The sequence below is a fragment of the Odocoileus virginianus genome, chromosome 3 (genome assembly GCF_023699985.2).
Source record: "Odocoileus virginianus isolate 20LAN1187 ecotype Illinois chromosome 3, Ovbor_1.2, whole genome shotgun sequence".
Classification (NCBI taxonomy): Eukaryota; Metazoa; Chordata; class Mammalia; order Artiodactyla; family Cervidae; genus Odocoileus; species Odocoileus virginianus.
Window position 1 is genome coordinate 3,168,862 of NC_069676.1, and position 17,514 is coordinate 3,186,375.

General features: G+C 59.4%; 1 protein-coding gene across 1 annotated transcript; it reads left to right on the plus strand.

Annotated features, from left to right (window-relative positions):
• Window positions 1–1,775: 1,775 nt before the first annotated feature.
• Window positions 1,776–17,066, plus strand: ATP13A1 (ATPase 13A1). The gene is made up of 26 exons (XM_020910509.2): window positions 1,776–2,196; window positions 4,315–4,404; window positions 4,485–4,675; window positions 6,107–6,179; window positions 6,368–6,523; window positions 6,628–6,697; window positions 6,775–6,881; window positions 7,337–7,466; window positions 7,590–7,645; window positions 8,066–8,192; window positions 8,275–8,412; window positions 8,491–8,611; window positions 8,999–9,156; window positions 9,455–9,630; window positions 9,704–9,814; window positions 10,824–10,949; window positions 11,706–11,814; window positions 13,247–13,446; window positions 13,530–13,626; window positions 14,487–14,647; window positions 14,720–14,834; window positions 14,922–15,118; window positions 15,995–16,137; window positions 16,282–16,393; window positions 16,492–16,635; window positions 16,721–17,066. The coding sequence occupies exons 1-26, from the start codon at window positions 1,816–1,818 to the stop codon at window positions 16,829–16,831; spliced, it is 3,600 nt and encodes a 1,199-aa protein (XP_020766168.1). The 5' UTR covers window positions 1,776–1,815; the 3' UTR covers window positions 16,832–17,066.
• The last annotated feature ends 448 nt before the right edge of the window (window positions 17,067–17,514 follow it).

Genomic DNA, 17,514 nt, shown 5'->3' on the forward strand with positions numbered 1-17,514 from the left:
TCATGTATGGACATGATGGCTGGACCATAAAGAAGGCTGAGAACTAAGGAATTGATACTTTTGAACTATGGTGTTGAAGAAGACTCTTGAGAGTCCTTTGGACTGAAAGAGATCAAACCAGTCAGTCCTAAAGGAAATCAGTCCTGAATATTCACTGGAAGGACTGATACTGAAGTAGAAACTCCAATACTTTGGCCACCTGATGGGAAGAACTGATTCATTGGGAAAGACCCTGATGCTGGGAAAGATTGAAGGCAAGAAGAGAAGGGGATAAGAGAGGATGCGATGGCTGGATGGCATCACCAATTCAATGGACTTGAGTTTGAGCAAGCTCTGGGAGACGGTGAAGGACAGGGAATCCTGACCTGCTGCAGCCCATGGGGTCACGATGAGTCAGATGTGACTGAATATCAAGTATCGAAATACTAATTGCCATCGTTATTAGTCCTATGCTGATTTTGTTCAAACAACAGCATTTATGTAACAGTAAATAAACACCAATTTTTCATATTCTTATGTAAAAGAAGTAATCTTGTGGGCATGTGCTGAGTGATTCAGTCCTGGCCCACTCTTTGCAGCCCCACAGACTGGGGCCCACCAGGGTCCTCTAGCCTATGGATCTTTTCAGCCCAAGAATAGAACCAGTTTCTCCTGCATAGGCAGGCAGATTCTTTGCCACTATGGTCACGTGGGAAGCCGCTTGTGAGTGTGTAATTATTACCTATTACATGATGCCTTTTTTCAGGTGTGACTGCAGCCATGAAATTAAAAGACGCTTACACCTTGGAAGAAAAGTCATGACCAACCTAGACAGCGTATTATAAAGTAAAGACATTACTTTGCCAACAAAGGGCCATGTAGTCAAAGCTATGGTTTTTCCAACAGTCATGTATGGATGTACGATTTGGACTATAAAGAAAGCTGAGCGCTGAAGAATTGATGATTTTGAACCGAGGTGTTGGAGACAAGTACCTTGGACTGCAAGGAGATCCGACCAGTCCATCCTAAAGGAAATCAGTCCTGAATATTCACTGTCAGGACTGAGGTTGAAGCGGAAAATACAATACTTTGGCCACCTGATGCAAAGAACTGACTCATTTGAAAAGACTCTGATGCTGGCAAAGATTGAAGGCAGCAGGAGAAGGGGACGACAGAGGATGAGATGGTTGGATGGCATCACCGACTCAACGGACATGAGTTTGAGTAAACTCCAGGAGCTGGTGATGGACAGGGAGGCCTGGCGTTTTACAGTTCATGGGGTCGCAAAGAGTCGGACACCACTGAGCTGAACTGCATCCTGTCTTGACTCTCTAAGCCCACCAGCCTCAAGCTAGGCCCAAGCCCCGAGGGAGGGAAGCCTCACCCCCTCCCCACCCACACAAGCTCCACCCTCATGATAAGCCCCGCCCACACAGCACCGGCGTTTCTTTGGTTCCGCCTCCGCAGCGTCCAGGCTCCACCCTTCCCGACCCAGACAGTGCAGACCCAGCGAGAATTCGCTTCTTCCGGTTTAGGTTGTCATGGTGGCGCCCAGCCCACCTTGCCTCGTCTTTTCCGGTCTCAATCCGGCGTGGCAGAGTAGGTAGGCGGTCTTAGTCATTTCAAGCCCTCCCTATCCTGGCGGTGCCTTGCGTCTCCTTCCGGACACAGCCTGTCATGGCGATGCCCTGAGTAGCCAAATTCAGCCACAAACACCTACGTTTTCCGGGCTCTTGTTCCTCCCATGTGTCATGGCGGCCCCCAGGGTTTACCGGAAGTAAAACATCGGAAGTGAGCCGGTGCCTCTGCCCGGAAGCGAGCGCGGCGCTGGGAAAGATGGCGGCGGAGGCGGCGGTGGGCAATGCGGTTCCTTGCGGGGCCCGGCCCGCCGGGCAGCCCAAGACCAGGCCGCAGCCGCGCACGCTCCTTGCCGCTGGGCCGGCACTCATACAGAGCGGCGACGAACTGGTCGCCGCTGTGTGGCCGTACCGGCGGCTGGCGCTACTGCGGCGCCTCACGCTGCTGCCATTCGTGGGGCTGCTCTACCCGGCCTGGCTGGGTTCCGCAGCTACCGGCTTCTGGGGCTGGGGCAGCAGCTGGGCGCAGATCCCCGAGGCCGCGCTGCTTGTGCTCGCCACCATCTGCCTGGCGCACGCGCTCACCGTCCTGTCGGGGCATTGGTCCGTGCACGCGCACTGCGCGCTCACCTGCACCCCGGTAAGTGTGCGCGCCCGAGACCGACCACAGCCGTGGTCAGGCCTCACCGCGGATCTCAGCCTCTGCGTTCGTGTCCATCCCCAACCCAGCCGGGGCTGCCTCAGCTAGTCCCAGGTGCCTCCGGGCGCCCTCATCCTTTTGCGCTGCTCGCTAAATTCCGACCGGCTACTGACTTAGCTGTACGACCCTGGTGCAGGTGACTTCCCTTCTCTGAAATTCTTCCCTGGTGTGGTCAATTAGGTCTATAAGGTACCCTATAGAAAGCTTAGCGCAGAGCCTAGCACATGTCACCGTTTGCTAGCTCCCATCCTAGCAAGTATGAGTCTCCTAGAATCGGTCCTACCTTTGTTGTCTGTCTCCTACCTTCTTTTTCAAAGTGTGAGGCTAGACCTGTAGGATGGATATCCCTGTCTGTGTATCTTGAGAACTGAGCATCAGTCCTGCTGGCCAGTGCTGGGAGCTTCCACCCCACAACGACCAAAATGAGCTTGAAATGCAGTTTATTGCAGCGTTTAAGAGGAGCAGTGGGTATCTGTGAGCAAGTGACTTAACTGCTCAGAGACCCTTTTGTCCAAAGGGTATGATTCTGAGGGCCGCCCTCAGAATACAATAGCACGGTCGTACACGTGACCTTTAGCGGTGAGGTCTGAATGAGCGCTGCCCACTCAGCAGTTGACTGTCCACTGCCCTCTGGGCCTGCCTCATATGATACCAGCAGGTGTGGAGCCATGGGGACTGAGGTCAGCCTCCCCTCTCATCTCAGACATGTTTGCTAAAAGAAGAGAGAAAGGGAACAGCACCAAGGGCTCCAGAAAGAGAAAGGGAAGCAACAACCCCACCCTACAACCTGTCTGACTCCAAATATGGACTGGATTCTCTTCTTTGAGAAAGTGAAACTTCTCTTATCCCAGAAGGGAGACTCAAACTTCTGGCATTGGTAGCTTCCTGTCAGTGCAATGAAAGACCCCAGTGAGGGACAAAAGAATGGAGGGGAGTTGGGGGGGGTGACAGCCCCAGACTTCCAGCTTCCTGTTAGCCTGCAGCTAAAAAGTGTGACTGTTATTAACTTCCTCTCCAAAAATGGAGAGTTCAACAGCTGGAGGTTAGGACCGGCAGATCTGAGTTTTCATCAGAGATCTTAGACAAGGGTGCTTCTCCTCTCTGGGTTTCAGTTTCCCCTTGGGTAAAGTGAGAACCGTAACACTTAGCGCAGGGTGCCAGTATAAGAACTTGAGATGACATCTGCAGAGCTCCCGGCATACGGCTGGCCCCATGTACCACTTTGCATCTTTCTACCTGGCGTTTCCAGGGATGGTAGTTCCGTCTTTTGTCGTTAGTTTCTGCCTGCTTTGGGGACCATGAACTTCTAGAGGGGCAGGGCCTTGCTTCCCAGGATCACTGCTGTGTCCTCCACGCCCCCCCCCCCTCCAAAAAAAACATAGGGCAACGCAGGTTCTGGTGGAGCAGCCGTGGGGCGGATGCAGCTCACAGCACGGAGCGCTAACGCAGCTCTATTCAGCGCCTCCGAGTCTTAAGTGCTGGAGAAATAACAAGGAACAAAACGGACAAAATGCATTGCTTTCAAGGTGTTAGTGGGGGAGTTGGAACTCCACAGTCAATGCAGAAGGGAAAACCAGGACAGGGATTCTGTGAGGGAACTTGAGGTGGAGCAGCTTCCTGAGGAGGTGACATTTGAGCAAAGGCCTAAAGCCAGCGGAGTGACCATGCGCCCCAGGCAGGAAAAAAACAGCATGTGCCCTTCGCTGCAGCACGGATGAGCCTTGTTGTCCCTCGTCACTTGAGAACACGGAATAGTAATGGGCAGCGGGAGCAGCAGGCCAGGTGGGCTGGGACAGGGCCTGACTCACACGGGTACCTCTGCCAGGCAGCATTTTTCCTGCTGGAGTTTATCTTCGTCAGCAGAGCCCTGGGCGTTTGACACCGTTCATGACCCTGGCTTTATGATATGGGCGGGACCAAAGGCCCAGTGAAATGCTGTCCCTTGCCCCAGTGCTAAGCTGGGTATGGCCAAGCCCACACCCAGAGCCCAGTAGCATGTTCCAGAATGTGGAGCTGGGACTTGAGGAGGGCTCAGCATCGGCACTTTGCCTCTCACAGGAGTACGATGCCCGCAAAGCGACCTTTGTGAAGGTGGTGCCGACTCCCAACAACGGCTCCACTGAGCTCGTGGCCCTGCATCGCGATGAGGTAGGGACCACCGGCTCTGGCATGGGCTCAGATGGGGTCCCCAGGCCAGGGGGCCCCTGCCACAGACTCACCTCCCACAGGGCGAAGACGGGCAGGAGGTGCTGTCCTTCGAATTCCAGAAGATCAAGTATTCCTATGATGCCTTGGAGAAGAAGCGTTTTCTCCCCGTGGCCTTTCCAGTGGGAAATGCTTTCTCATTCTACCAGAGCAACAGAGGGTTCCAGGAGGACTCGGAGATTCGTGCCGCTGAGAAGAAGTTTGGGAGCAACAAGTGAGTTCCAGCATCCCTGTGTATCGCCCCTGCTGAGACAGGGCTGGGGCTCTGCCTTATAGTCCCAGGCTGGGTCCCTGCTCCAGTTAATGGCACCATCTCCGTTTGTGTATGCTCAGTGGTTTGGGAGAGTCTGCCTTTTCAACAAAATGTCCCAGGTGAACGTGGCAGGCGCCTTTTGAGAAAGGTATTCTAGTCTGGTCTCTCCCAACTTGCCTGCTGATAGGACCCCCTGAAGGGCCCGTAGCTGGGAGCCTGGCCCGGGGCTGTTCATCCTTGCCTTGTGTTCTAGTTCTCTTCTTTCTTAGAAATTTTTTCTATAGGTGTGAATTCTTGTCATTCTTCTCACACATATCCCAGCACTGTATGAGTGCTGATAAGAAACAAAGTGGGTAGTGACCAGAACAGCTTTTGTTTGTACCAGGTGGAATGTAGATGGTCTGTTAGCACTTTCTCCTTTCATCTTCACCAGAACCACCTGTGTCGACACCGGGCTAGGTGGGACCAGAGCTGGGCTTCAGAGCCCCCATCCTGGTGGTGATTGTCCTTGACTCGAAAACCCTCAGAGCCGCTAGGAAATTACTACTTGACCTAGCTGCTTTTCAAAAGTTACGAAAACATTACCGTACCCAGCAGTCTAATCGGAAGTCTCTGTGGGAGCATTTATTGAGTCTCCTCCCACCCCGCCCTGATGAGCATGACAGCCTGGGCTGTCCCCTTGCACACCTTCACCACCCCGCCCTGGTGAGCCGCTGGCAGCCTGGACTGTCCCCTCTCACACTGCCCTCACTTAGGTGAGGGTCCCCTGCACAGTCCGGGTTGGGGCTCAGTTTGTGTCCCAACGCGGCCACTGTGCAGGTTCTTTTCTCAAGTCCCACGTCCTGGACGTTACTGCAGGGCCAGAGACAGCCCAAGTTGACCTGGTCCCCTGGGCAGAGCCAGCCACCACCCAGAGTACTGCAGAGCGCACCTTTCCGCCCTCCTCCTCAAACTCCAGGGCTTTCATCCAAGGAGTCTTGGGGAGACCCCAGCTCTGCCCACCCCTCTCCTTAGCAGTGGGGTTTCGGCGCGTTGTTTCAGGCCCCAGGGTGCCCCACAGCACCCAGCTGCCCAGCCACCTCTGTGCAGCCTCAGGGCTCCTGGCGCAGAGTCAGCTGGGCCCCCAACCACCTGACAGGTTCTGGTCTTCACCAGCCCGGCCGAGCGGGGGCCGGCTCCCTGAAGGGCCTGTAGTGCAGATTCAGAGGTTCCATCAGGGCTCTGCAGAGCAGAGGGCTGCGGGCGGTCAGCACGCCCGCTTCAGTGCTGCACGGCCAAGGAGACAGGCTGGAACGGGGCGTCCCGTTGCCCAGGGAGGCCTGCGGTGCCCCCAGGCCTGTGTCAAGGTGGGGCTTCCTGCCCGCAGCAGGGTGAGCCGTCTGTCTCTTTCAGGGCCGAGATGGTGGTGCCTGACTTCTCGGAGCTGTTCAAGGAGAGAGCCACAGCACCCTTCTTTGTGTTCCAGGTAAAGCAGCAGCGCTGGTCCTTCTCCCCACCTGTTCCTGGGGCTTTCCCAGCCCACCTCCAAACGTGAAAAGCTCCCCCTGCCCTTGTGGTCAGAGCCCGTGGGCAGAATGGCCCTCGGCATGCCGGCCAGTCCGCCTCGGGCGGTCTCCCCGCATTCTTGGGAACAGACAGGCCCGTACCCCACAGGTGTTCTGCGTGGGGCTCTGGTGTCTGGATGAGTACTGGTACTACAGTGTCTTCACGCTGTCCATGCTGGTGGCCTTCGAGGCCTCCCTGGTGCAGCAGCAGATGCGGAACATGTCAGAGATCCGGAAGATGGGCAATAAGCCCCATATGATCCAGGTGCAGCCAGTGGGGCAGTGGGTGGGTAGGAGGGTCCCTGTGGTCTTGGGGTGGGCACGGCACGGGAGCGTCCCCAGAACCAACGGCACGGCACTCCCACCCAGGTCTACCGAAGCCGGAAGTGGAGGCCCATCGCCAGCGATGAGATTGTTCCCGGGGACATCGTCTCAGTCGGTGAGGCCCAGTCCTGCTCTGCCCCGGTGGGAGCCCTTGCCTCAGGCTTCGGTCCAACCCCCGCCCCTGCCCCGCAGGCCGCTCCCCCCAGGAGAACCTGGTGCCATGCGACGTGCTGCTGCTGCGGGGCCGCTGCATCGTGGACGAGGCCATGCTCACTGGGGAGTCAGTGCCCCAGATGAAGGTGCTGGGGCAGGCGTCGGGGAGGAGACGGGCCAGGGTCCTGCCCAGGCTCAGATCTGGGAGGGAGGGGGCCCCGAAACAGAGGCGGCGCAGACGGGGCTCCTGGCTTTCCTGGCGGGTTAGCACCCTGGACTGAGGGAAGCCTGGTGGGGAGGAGGAGGAGACGAGGGGCAGCAGCATCAGTGGGGTGTTGGGCGCTCTGGGGTCTCAGGCTGAGGTGGGCTGAGAGAGAAGTGGAAGCTGTGACTCGGGGGTAGGCTGGGCGCAGGGTCCCGGGGAATCAGCAGTGCACACAAAGGTAGAAAGAAGACAAACCTTGCCTGGGACCCTGGTAACACGCACCAGGTTAGATGGGGAGCCCCGTAAGGGTCAGGCGGCTCCTTGCAGACTCCAAACTAAGGACAGGGGCCAGAGTGGGATTAGCCGCTGACGCTACCGTCCTCCCCTCCTCCCCAGGAGCCCATCGAAGACCTCAGCCCCAGCCGGGTGCTGGACCTTCAGGCAGACTCCCGGCTCCATGTCATCTTTGGGGGCACCAAAGTGGTGCAACACATCCCCCCTCAGAAAGCCACCACAGGCCTGAAGCGTAGGTGCCTCAAGGGTGTTGGGAGTGTCCCCGTCCTACCACCCCCGCACCCCGAATCTGCTTGGCCCCGAGAGAGAGTCGGGATATGCAGACACGAGTGACGCCCGCTCTTTGTCTCCCCAGCCGTGGACAACGGGTGTGTGGCCTACGTCCTGAGGACTGGCTTCAACACGTCCCAGGTGTGGCACCTTGCCCCGTCCTGAGGAGGGTGGTCTCTGGGGCGACTGGTGGGCAGCTAAGGTGGCAGCCTTTCAGACCCCAGAACATCTGACCCATAAGCACTCTGGTAGCAGGTGCTGGGCTAGGGGCCACAGTGCAGAGACAAGCCCTGGAGCAAGCCCGCCTTCCCGGGCCGGGGCTCTGGTGGAGACCCCAGACTGTGACCCCCACACAGTTGGGGATCACAGACAGTCTGGGCCAAGTGAACACTGAAGTGGCTTAAGGGTTTCTCAAGAAAGGTGATGGTCAGCTCTCCTTCTGGAGAATTCAACCCCTGCCCCAGTCACAGCCACTTCCTTCCCTGACCCCCAGTCTTCAGTCGCGGGGCAGGAGAGCCTGCCGCCCTCCCAGGAAAGCCCTCTGCTCCTCCGTCCTTCTAGGGCAAGCTGCTGCGCACCATCCTCTTTGGGGTCAAGAGGGTGACGGCGAACAACCTGGAGACCTTCATCTTCATCCTCTTCCTCCTGGTCTTTGCCATTGCGGCAGCCGCCTACGTGTGGATCGAAGGTAAGCGCCCTGACCTCCTCCCCCCGCCATCTGCTCGGCCCCAGGCCCATGGCCCCCAGACCGGCAGGCCCTGTCCGTACAGGTACCAAGGATCCCAGCAGGAACCGCTACAAGCTCTTCCTGGAATGCACACTGATCCTCACCTCCGTCGTGCCCCCTGAGTTGCCCATTGAGCTGTCTCTGGCCGTCAACACTTCTCTCATCGCTCTGGCCAAGCTCTGTGAGTCTCCGGGGCGGGGACGGGGTGCCTGGTGGGCTGGGCCCCACAGGACCGCTGACCGTGGCTCCCACCACCCAGACATGTACTGCACGGAGCCCTTCCGGATCCCCTTCGCCGGCAAGGTGGAGGTGTGCTGCTTCGACAAGACAGGGACCTTGACCAGTGACAGCCTGGTGGTGCGCGGAGTGGCTGGGCTACGGTGAGCATGGGCATCGGGGTCACCAGGTGTCCACAGGGGTGTTTCTGGGGGCTCAGGACAGAGAGCTGCCTAGCCCAAGCTTTCAAAGCGAGGGCCTGGCACGGCCCTCCCACCGAGGCCTACTCCAGGGTCCCCCGGCAGCTCTCAGCGTGAGCGACAGTGACACGTAGCTCAGCTCGGGCCTTAGGCAGGCACGATCTCTGGGGGCATCAAGCAGCAGGCGCAGACGCTACAAGGACCAAGGCGACACCCTGACACCCTGTTGTCGTTGCCCCTGCCCTGTGACTGGAGTGGAGTGTGGGGACCCATCCCTCGTCCTGGCAGTTCCCAGGGGTCCCTCCACCCACTCCCTTCCCCCCTGTAACCCACGGGTCATCCTCCTTGCAGAGATGGGAAGGAGGTGACCCCCGTGTCCAGCATCCCCATAGAGACACACCGTGCTCTGGCCTCGTGCCACTCCCTCATGCAGCTGGATGACGGAACCCTCGTGGGTGACCCCCTGGAGAAAGCCATGCTGACGGCCGTAGACTGGACCCTGACCAGAGGTGAGGGCTGGAACCTCGCACACCACCGGCTTGTGCATCCCTGGGCAGGCAGTGTACCTGTCGGACATGGGTGTGTTCACCTCGGGCAAGCGGGTGGGCACAGGCTGGCCTCTGACCTGGGGCGGGGTCCTCTGTGCCCAGATCGCCCGGCTCTGACCCCTCCCCGAGCCAGACCCCGTGTGTGGAGGTGGGGGGAGGGCGGGCGGGCGGAGGGTAGGAGGGCACGGCGGGGGCGGGCGGGGGCTTGGCGGCCTCTTTGGAGCGAAGGCCCTCAGGACTCGTGCTTATTTGTTTCCAGATGAGAAAGTATTCCCCCGAAGTATTAAAACTCAGGGGCTGAAAATTCACCAGCGCTTTCATTTTGCCAGTGCCCTAAAGCGAATGTCCGTGCTCGCCTCCTATGAGAAGCTTGGCTCCACCGATCTCTGCTACATCGCGGCCGTGAAGGGGGCCCCCGAAACCCTGCACTCCATGGTGAGCCAGCCCCGGCCAGGGTCGGGAGGGGGGCTGCAGGGCGGTCGGTGATCGCCCCCTGCGTTCCCTGCAGTTCGCCCAGTGCCCACCTGACTACCAGCACATTCACACGGAGATTTCCCGGGAAGGAGCCCGAGTTCTGGCGCTGGGGTATAAGGAGCTGGGGCACCTCACTCACCAGCAGGTAAGGGCCCAGGCCCCCACCCGCCAACCCCTGTGCGGTCACCCTCTACCCCCTGGGGTGCCACCACGAGCGGCCACAATTTCATCGTCTTCCTCCCTGGCCTCTACCTCTGGAGGCCCCAGGTGGCACTCAGTCCGCAGTTTCTTCTCCCCAGCGTGCCCCCTCACCTGGAAGACCCCATCCCATCCCCGAATCCAGGGCTGCTCCCTGGAGAGAACACCCAGGTCTCACCGCTTGTCCTCACACCCCCTTTGGGGAGGCCTTGGGGCACCTTGGGCTCCCCAGCTCCACCCGTGCCCTGCCCTGCTGCCTGGCCACTATATGGTCTTGGGACGTCCCCAGCCCATGGTCACAGCCCACATCCTTGTAGACTCTCCGCCCACCTCCGTCACCAACACTGCTCCTCGGTCTGCTTCCACTTCGGCCCTCATCCGAGTGGCTTTCATCTGCTTGCACCCAGCGGCCCTGAGATCCTTCCAGAAAGTGCAGGAGGTCACACCTCTGTGTCCAGAGCCTAGTCACAGACCTGTCAGAGCCACCCAGCCCTATGCCCCGCCCCTCCTCTGCCCCAGCCCCTGCCTTCGTCTCTCTCGTGGTACTCAGTGCTCTGGTGTTTGTGACTTTACTGCACGTCTTCTCCAGGAGAAGGCGAGCTCCAGGAGGGCAAGGTTTTCTGCTTTCTGTATGAGGTGAAGAGGGTCAGCTTGTGCTCAGCGGTTCTCAGAGGAGAGTCCAGACTCTCGTCCTAGAGGTGGACTCACAGGGACTTCACGCCACGCTCTTGTCCGTGATAGAGGGTGGAGGTGCCGCTGGGGAGCCGGGCCGCCCAGCCCTTCTGCCGCCAGGGCGCCTCTCGCCCTCCCCGCGTCTCCTGCCTTCTGACCCTCAGGCCCCCTCCTGCAGGAGGGCGCTGTCTCTGCCCCCACCCCCAGCGTGTTGTTGTGTCAGAGCTTAGGCGTCGGGGAAGGAGGAGACACAGATCTTTAGGCCCTGGCGTGTCCACCCACAGGCCCGGGAGGTCAAGCGGGAAGCCCTGGAGTGCAACCTCAAGTTCGTCGGCTTCATCGTGGTCTCCTGCCCGCTCAAGGCTGATTCCAAGGCCGTGATCCGCGAGATCCAGAACGCCTCCCATCGGGTACGGCACTGGCCCCTTCCTGCAGGCCCCTGGGCGGGCTGTCGGCTGCTGCTCACAGAGAGGGGGTGTGGCAGTTGGCCCTCGGGGGGTGCCCAGGGGTGGGCGTCTGGGCCTTGGAAGCAAAGAGTGTGGCTTCTGGTTGAGCTCCACCCTGACTCAGACACTCGTGCTGTCCCGTCGTGAGGCTGCTCTCGGACCCACGCCCACCCTTCTCGCCTCACTTCCCCAGGCCCCCAGCATCCCTGGGAGATGAGCACTGTTCCCCCGTTCCACCCCATCTTAGAGAGCAGTTGAGACTGGCTGAGGGGATGTGGAGACCATGCCCAGACAGGCCACATCTGTCCCAGTGGCTTTGCTCTGCCAGTCCTGGTGGTCTGTGTTTTCTAGCTGGGGGTTTAGGATGCAGTTCTAGGGTGTGGGAGATGAGCTGGACGTGTCAGAGGGCAGTGATATGATTAGTCCTCACCTGGCCCTCAGCAGTCAGGGCCCATCTTCCCGTCACTAGTTTCCAAGCCAAGAGGGTCCACACCAGAATCTGGTTCTTGGTGCATGTTGTAATTAAAGGTCACGGGTGTTCTTACAAAGACACAGATACGTATACTGTTTGTAGAAGCTGCTCTCAGACCTTACGGCTCCTGGAAGCCCAGTCCCCAGTAGGAGGCCACGATCTCCCTCTGTAGCCTTCCTTAGAAGAGACTTAGCCCTCATGTCTCCAGGCTGCAGTTCTGACCTCCTGAGCTTCTGTCTTCTCCCCAGGTGGTCATGATCACAGGTGACAACCCGCTCACTGCCTGCCATGTGGCTCAGGAGCTGCATTTCATTGAGAAGGCTCAGACGCTGATCCTGCAGCCTCCCACGGAGAAAGGTGAGGCCCCATGTCTCGTGAGCTGGGGGGACCTTGAGTCCAAGAGAGGCTCCCACCTGGTGGCCTACCCCTGAGCCAGGCCTGAGTGAGCACGCCGGGCATCCTCCGGCCCCTGTGACGCGGTCCTGTTGGTCATAGCCTGTGCCGTGAGCACACGTGGTCTGCCTGGCCGGGGAACTCCACAGCCCGCCCATGCAGCAGCATGCAGATGACCCATGGCCCCAGACCAGCAGTGACTTACAGTCTTAAGGCAACGGGTTATAGTCACAGCAGCCCACGTTTTGTAGCCTCCCCCGACTTGGGCCCGGCTGGCTGCCTGAGTGCTCCCACTGAGAGCACGGAGCTTGTGTTTGGCGGCCAGACCTGGGGCAGAGGCCTTGGTTTGCCTCACCAGGTCAGCCCTTCTGCTCCACCTGGAAGGGCCTGTCATCCCTGCACCACATAGGAACCCAGCTGATCAGTTGTTGGGGTCCCTGCTCTGTAGATAAACAGAAGTGAATCCTTCCACCTGGGTCACTTGGAGACACTGTGACTAAGGATTTGAACTCAGTTCCAGAGCTCGTGGTCTCTGGTGTTTCCTGAATAACCGAGTGGTGTCTCAGAATCGGACTGGTCAAGAGGCAAATCCAGTTCCAGCACCTCCAGCTGCTTGGGTGGAATCTGTCAGATGCCCTAGGGTGGCACCCAGTGCAGGGCCTGGCTTGGGAGCAGCATGCCCCCGGGTGTCAGCAGGCAGCAGGCCAGACGGAGGAGGACGCTGGTGTGGCCCAGCCAAGGGGGCGTCCAGAACCGCCTCACCCTCCTCTCGGTCTGCATTGTATGCCAGATCTCTGTCCCAGTCGCAGGCACTGCACTCTCCAGAGCCTGGGAAATCATAGGTGGGTGGCCCAGAGATGACTACCAAGACTGTTAGTTTTCCAGCCAAGCTACTTTAGCAAAACAGCTAGAACAGAAGCCCAGTGGAGATTGATTTCCCTCCAGGCTGAGACAGCTCAGGGCCAGCCCAGTGTCACAAGGGCTGGTAGACTGCCCTCAGCCGTCCTTGACACCCAGCATCTGGGCATAGACCCACCAGCTAGAAAGGGGAAGTGGACAGCAGGCAGTGTCTGGCCTGAGGAAGTGACATGGGGTGCCCTGGCCTAGGAGAGCAGAGTTGTAGGCAAACGCCATCTAGGTTTGGATCTGGCCTTTTCATGCAGTGTCTAGTGGCTTAGGCCCTAGGTTTTCAGATTTTTTGTATCAGAGCCTTCTATGGGTGATCTCGAGGGTGCTGAGAGTCTAGGGTGCAGGTTGGTGTGGACCTGGATTGGGAGAGGTAGGGAGCAAGAAGGTGCTCCAGAGAAGGACGAGGACTGCATACGTGGGGTCCAGGTGAGAGGGTCCGCCTGAACAGCTGAACCCCCTGCCCTGACCCTGGGCCCCGGCTTTGCAGGTGGCCCGTGTGAGTGGCGCTCCATCGACGGCAGCATCTCACAGCCCCTGGCCCAGGGCTCCCCCAAGGCCCTGGCCCGGGAGCACGCACTGTGCCTCACGGGCGACGGCCTGGCCCACCTGCAGGCCGAGGACCCCCAGCTGCTGCTTCGCCTCATCCCCTACGTGCAGGTGTTCGCCCGAGTGGCCCCCAAGCAGAAGGTGGGTGCAGGGGGTGGCAGAGGGCAGGCAGGGCGCTGGGCATGGCACACAGCCCTCACTCAGCCCGTCTCTTCCCCAAACAGGAGTTTGTCATCACCAGCCTGAAGGAGCTGGGCTACGTGACCCTCATGTGCGGAGATGGCACCAATGACGTGGGTGCCCTGAAGCACGCCGATGTGGGTGAGCCTGGGGTTGGGGACAGGGGCTCGCTCCTGTGCCGTCTCTGGCTTACCGTCGGGGGCATGCCACAGCCAGTTCTGTAAGGTGGCAGTGGTGCAGAGATGGGGCAGGGGCCGGCGGGGCCGGGGGTCTGAAGGGCTCCGAGGCCAGGAGGGGATACACGTGCCTGAGGAAGGGTGTGGCGGGGCCAGGGCGGCTCCGCGGGGCAGACGACTTGGTTTGCCCAGCCCTCCCCCAGGCAGCGTGAGCGCACCCAGAGCCAAGGCAAGGAGAGTTCCCCACCTTGATTCTGTGTCAGCAGAGCACAGAAAGCAGGTTGGTGTTCAAAGGCAGTCTAACCTCGCTTCTTCCATGCGTGCGTGCCAAGTCACTTCAGTCGTGTCTGACTCTGCGACCCCATGTAGCCCACCAGGCTCCTCTGTCCGTGGGGTTCTCCAGGCAAGAATACTGGACTGGGTTGCCATGCCCTCCTCCAGAGGATCTTCCTGACCCAGGGGTTGAACCCAGGTCTCCTGCTTTGGCAGGCGGGTTCTTTACCACTAGCATCACCTGGGAAGCCCCAGCTTCTTTCAGTGCTTTTCAGATATTTACTTGGTTTATCAACTACAATTCTCATGACCGCATGACTCTTGGCAATAAACTTTTCTGGGAATCACTTTGGACCTCTGTAGTGTGACATACTTTATTTGGGTATTGCTTTTCTCTTGTCTTTCTGTAAGTAGTTTGTAGAAGTAGGGCGGATGCTCTGAGGTGCTCACTCCTTGGGGTGGGTGGGCAGGTGAAGTGGGGGATTTTTTTACCGGCTGAGCTGCATCGAGCAGATGCTCCATGCTCTGGCTCCTGACACACTCTCCCACCAGGTGTGGCCCTCCTGGCCAACGCCCCTGAGCGGGTCGTCGAACGGCGGCGACGGCCCCGGGACAGCCCCGTCCTGAGCAACAGTGGAGTCAGGGCCGCCTCCAGGGCTGCCAAGCAGAGGTCAGGGCTCCCACCCCCAGAGGAACAGCTGGCCTCCCAACGGGTGAGTCTCTGGAGGAGGAGGGGCACCAGCGCCCCCTTGTGGTCAGGTCTCACCCATCTGCCTGCTTCGCAGGACCGCCTGAGTCAGGTGCTGCGGGACCTAGAGGACGAAAGCACGCCCATCGTGAAGCTGGGGGATGCCAGCATTGCCGCGCCCTTCACCTCCAAGCTCTCTTCCATCCAGTGCAGTGAGTCCTACTGCCTGCTCCTCCCCCTGCCCCATCCCTCGGCCCACACTGCCTGACCGCCATGCTCACAGCTGCCTTCCCCCACAGTTTGCCACGTGATCAAGCAGGGCCGATGCACATTGGTGACCACGCTGCAGATGTTCAAGATCTTGGCGCTCAATGCCCTCATCCTGGCCTACAGCCAGAGTGTCCTGTACCTGGAGGGTGTTAAGTTCAGTGACTTCCAGGCCACGCTGCAGGGGCTGCTGCTGGCTGGCTGTTTCCTCTTCATCTCCCGCTCCAAGGTGGGTCAGGAGCCTGAGAAAAGCAGGGGATCCTGCCCCAGCCCAAGGGTACCCTCCGCTTCTCTGAGCCATGATTCCCGCCCTGGAGGACTTAAGAGGCTTCTTGGATTGCTCGTTGGCCATCAGTTGACAGCTGGGTCACCCAGGGCACGCTGTTAAAAGTGGAGCCACAGGTCTGAGTTACCTGCGCAGCAGCCCTTGGGGTGGGAACGGTCACCTCAAGTTACAGATGGAGATCCGGGGCAGGGTGGGCTCCCACTTGGCTGCTTCAGGGTGAAGCATCTCGGGCCCAGCATTGTGCACAGGCTGGGGTCTCAGGTGGGCCATACAGGCGAGGACAAGACAGATGGGAAACGATTATCACGACCACTCAGAAAGTATGCAGTGCTGAGAAGAACACCAAGTGGGATTACACATGCTGTGGGGAATGGCCTTGGGGTCAGTCGGGGAGGCCTGTGTGATGCTGACACTCAAGTCAGCGCGTAAAAAACAAGAGAAGCAGCCAGGAACCCCCCAGAGGTTACAGATGGTCAAGGGCTGGTGCAGGGAGGCCCTTGAGGCCAGAGGGCGTGGGCGGTGGTCTGGATTGACTGTGCCTGCACCATGAGCAATAGTGGGGGCGGGGGGCTTTACATTTATTGTAGGGCAGGGGTGTAGTGGGTCATGAGACCCCTGTGATAGCCGTGCAGCACATGGGCATTGAGCGAGGCTGGGGTGGCATCTGGACTGAGGAGCTGGAGGAGTGAGCAGGGGACTGGTGCCGACCTGCAACCCGCAGAATTCAGTGACAAGTCTCTACATAAGGCCTGCCGGGAAGCACGGTGGGTGGGTGACCCCAGGCTGAGCCTGGGCCCTGACCCCGGCCTGCCTCTGCAGCCCCTGAAGACCCTGTCCCGAGAGCGGCCCCTGCCCAACATCTTCAACCTGTACACCATCCTCACGGTCACGCTGCAGTTCTGCGTGCATTTTGTGAGTCTCGTCTACCTGTACAGCGAGGCCCAGGCCCGGAGCCCTGAGAAGTGAGTGCCCGCCCAGGGCGGGGGGCAGGAGGGATACGTGCAGACGTTGGCCTGGAGTGACCAGGCCAGCAGAGTCCTGGTTCAGAGGGGCAGGGGGTGCAGCAGGGGTCACGAAGGGGCCCTGACCCCCCTGTGTTCTTGCAGGCAGGAGCAGTTTGTGGACTTATACAAAGAATTTGAGCCAAGCCTAGTCAACAGCACAGTGTACATCATGGCCATGGCCATGCAGATGGCCACCTTCGCCATTAACTACAAGGTGAGGCCCGGCCCCTGTCCAGGCGGCCCCTGTCCAGGCAGCCCCTGCCCACCCTCTGGGCCGCCATGACACAGCTGTCTGTCTGTCTGTCCCCACAGGGCCCACCTTTCATGGAGAGCCTGCCTGAGAACAGGCCCCTGGTGTGGAGCCTGGCCGTGTCACTCCTGGCCATTGTGGGCCTCCTGCTCGGCTCCTCACCTGAGTTCAACAGCCAGTTTGGGCTCGTGGACATCCCTGTGGAGGTGAGTCGCTCTGTAGACATGGTCCCGGGACTCGGCCTGGACCTGTCTGTGGGCACCTGCCTCACCAGCACTCCCTGCCCCACAGTTCAAGCTGGTCATCGCCCAGGTCCTCCTCCTGGACTTCTGTTTGGCGCTCCTGGCCGACCGCGTCCTGCAGTTCTTCCTGGGGACCCCAAAGCTGAAAGTGCCTTCCTGAGACAGCAGTGCTGGCACCTGCTGCCCACCCTGCTGCCTCTGGGCAGGAGCCCCACGAGGGCCCCAGGAGGGAGCACTGCCCCCACGTGAGGCTGACTTGGCCTTGCCCACCAAGACTGAGCTGGGACACCCCACCCCACCCCCCACCTCCCTGTGACTGTCTGAGGGCCTGGCTGGCAGAACCAGCCCCGGGCCAACACCTTTGGTAAATAAAGCAGCATCGATGATTTTAAGAAGCCTCACCTGCATCTGTGTGCCACAGGAGGGGTTGTCAGGGTCTGAGTGGTCCCCGAGGAAGGTCCTGGCCCCTGCCTCCCACCGTGGGCAGTGTGAGGTTCTAACCTTGCTGTGTAAGACGCGCGGCACTTGGACAGGCCAAGCTCGGAGCCCAGAGAGCTCTCTGTGTTTCTAGTTTTATAAGCGCTTCCATGTTTCCATGGCCTCGCAGCTTCACGTTTTTGACACCTCAAGCACTCGGGGAAGTCAGGATCATGGCAGTTTTCCTTTTTGAGTAGCATGCAAAATAACAGCACGCCTTCCTCTCGTGGTGTCAGATACAAGGAAGTTGAAGTCATTACAAGTACTGACTCGGGTCAGCCCTCAGGATCCTGCAGCACACAGGTACCAGCACTAGATCACGTCCTCGCCAGGGTCTGACCCGCAGTCCGGCTCTCAACACCAGCA

Excerpts from the sequence above, each read along its gene's own strand:
- ATP13A1 (XM_020910509.2), top strand. The coding sequence starts at position 1,816 with ATGGCGGCGGAGGCGGCGGTGGGCAATGCGGTTCCTTGCGGGGCCCGG. Across the intron at positions 4,405-4,484 it reads TGGCCCTGCATCGCGATGAG|GGCGAAGACGGGCAGGAGGT; the intron begins GTAGGGACCACC and ends CACCTCCCACAG. Across the intron at positions 9,157-9,454 it reads AGACTGGACCCTGACCAGAG|ATGAGAAAGTATTCCCCCGA; the intron begins GTGAGGGCTGGA and ends ATTTGTTTCCAG.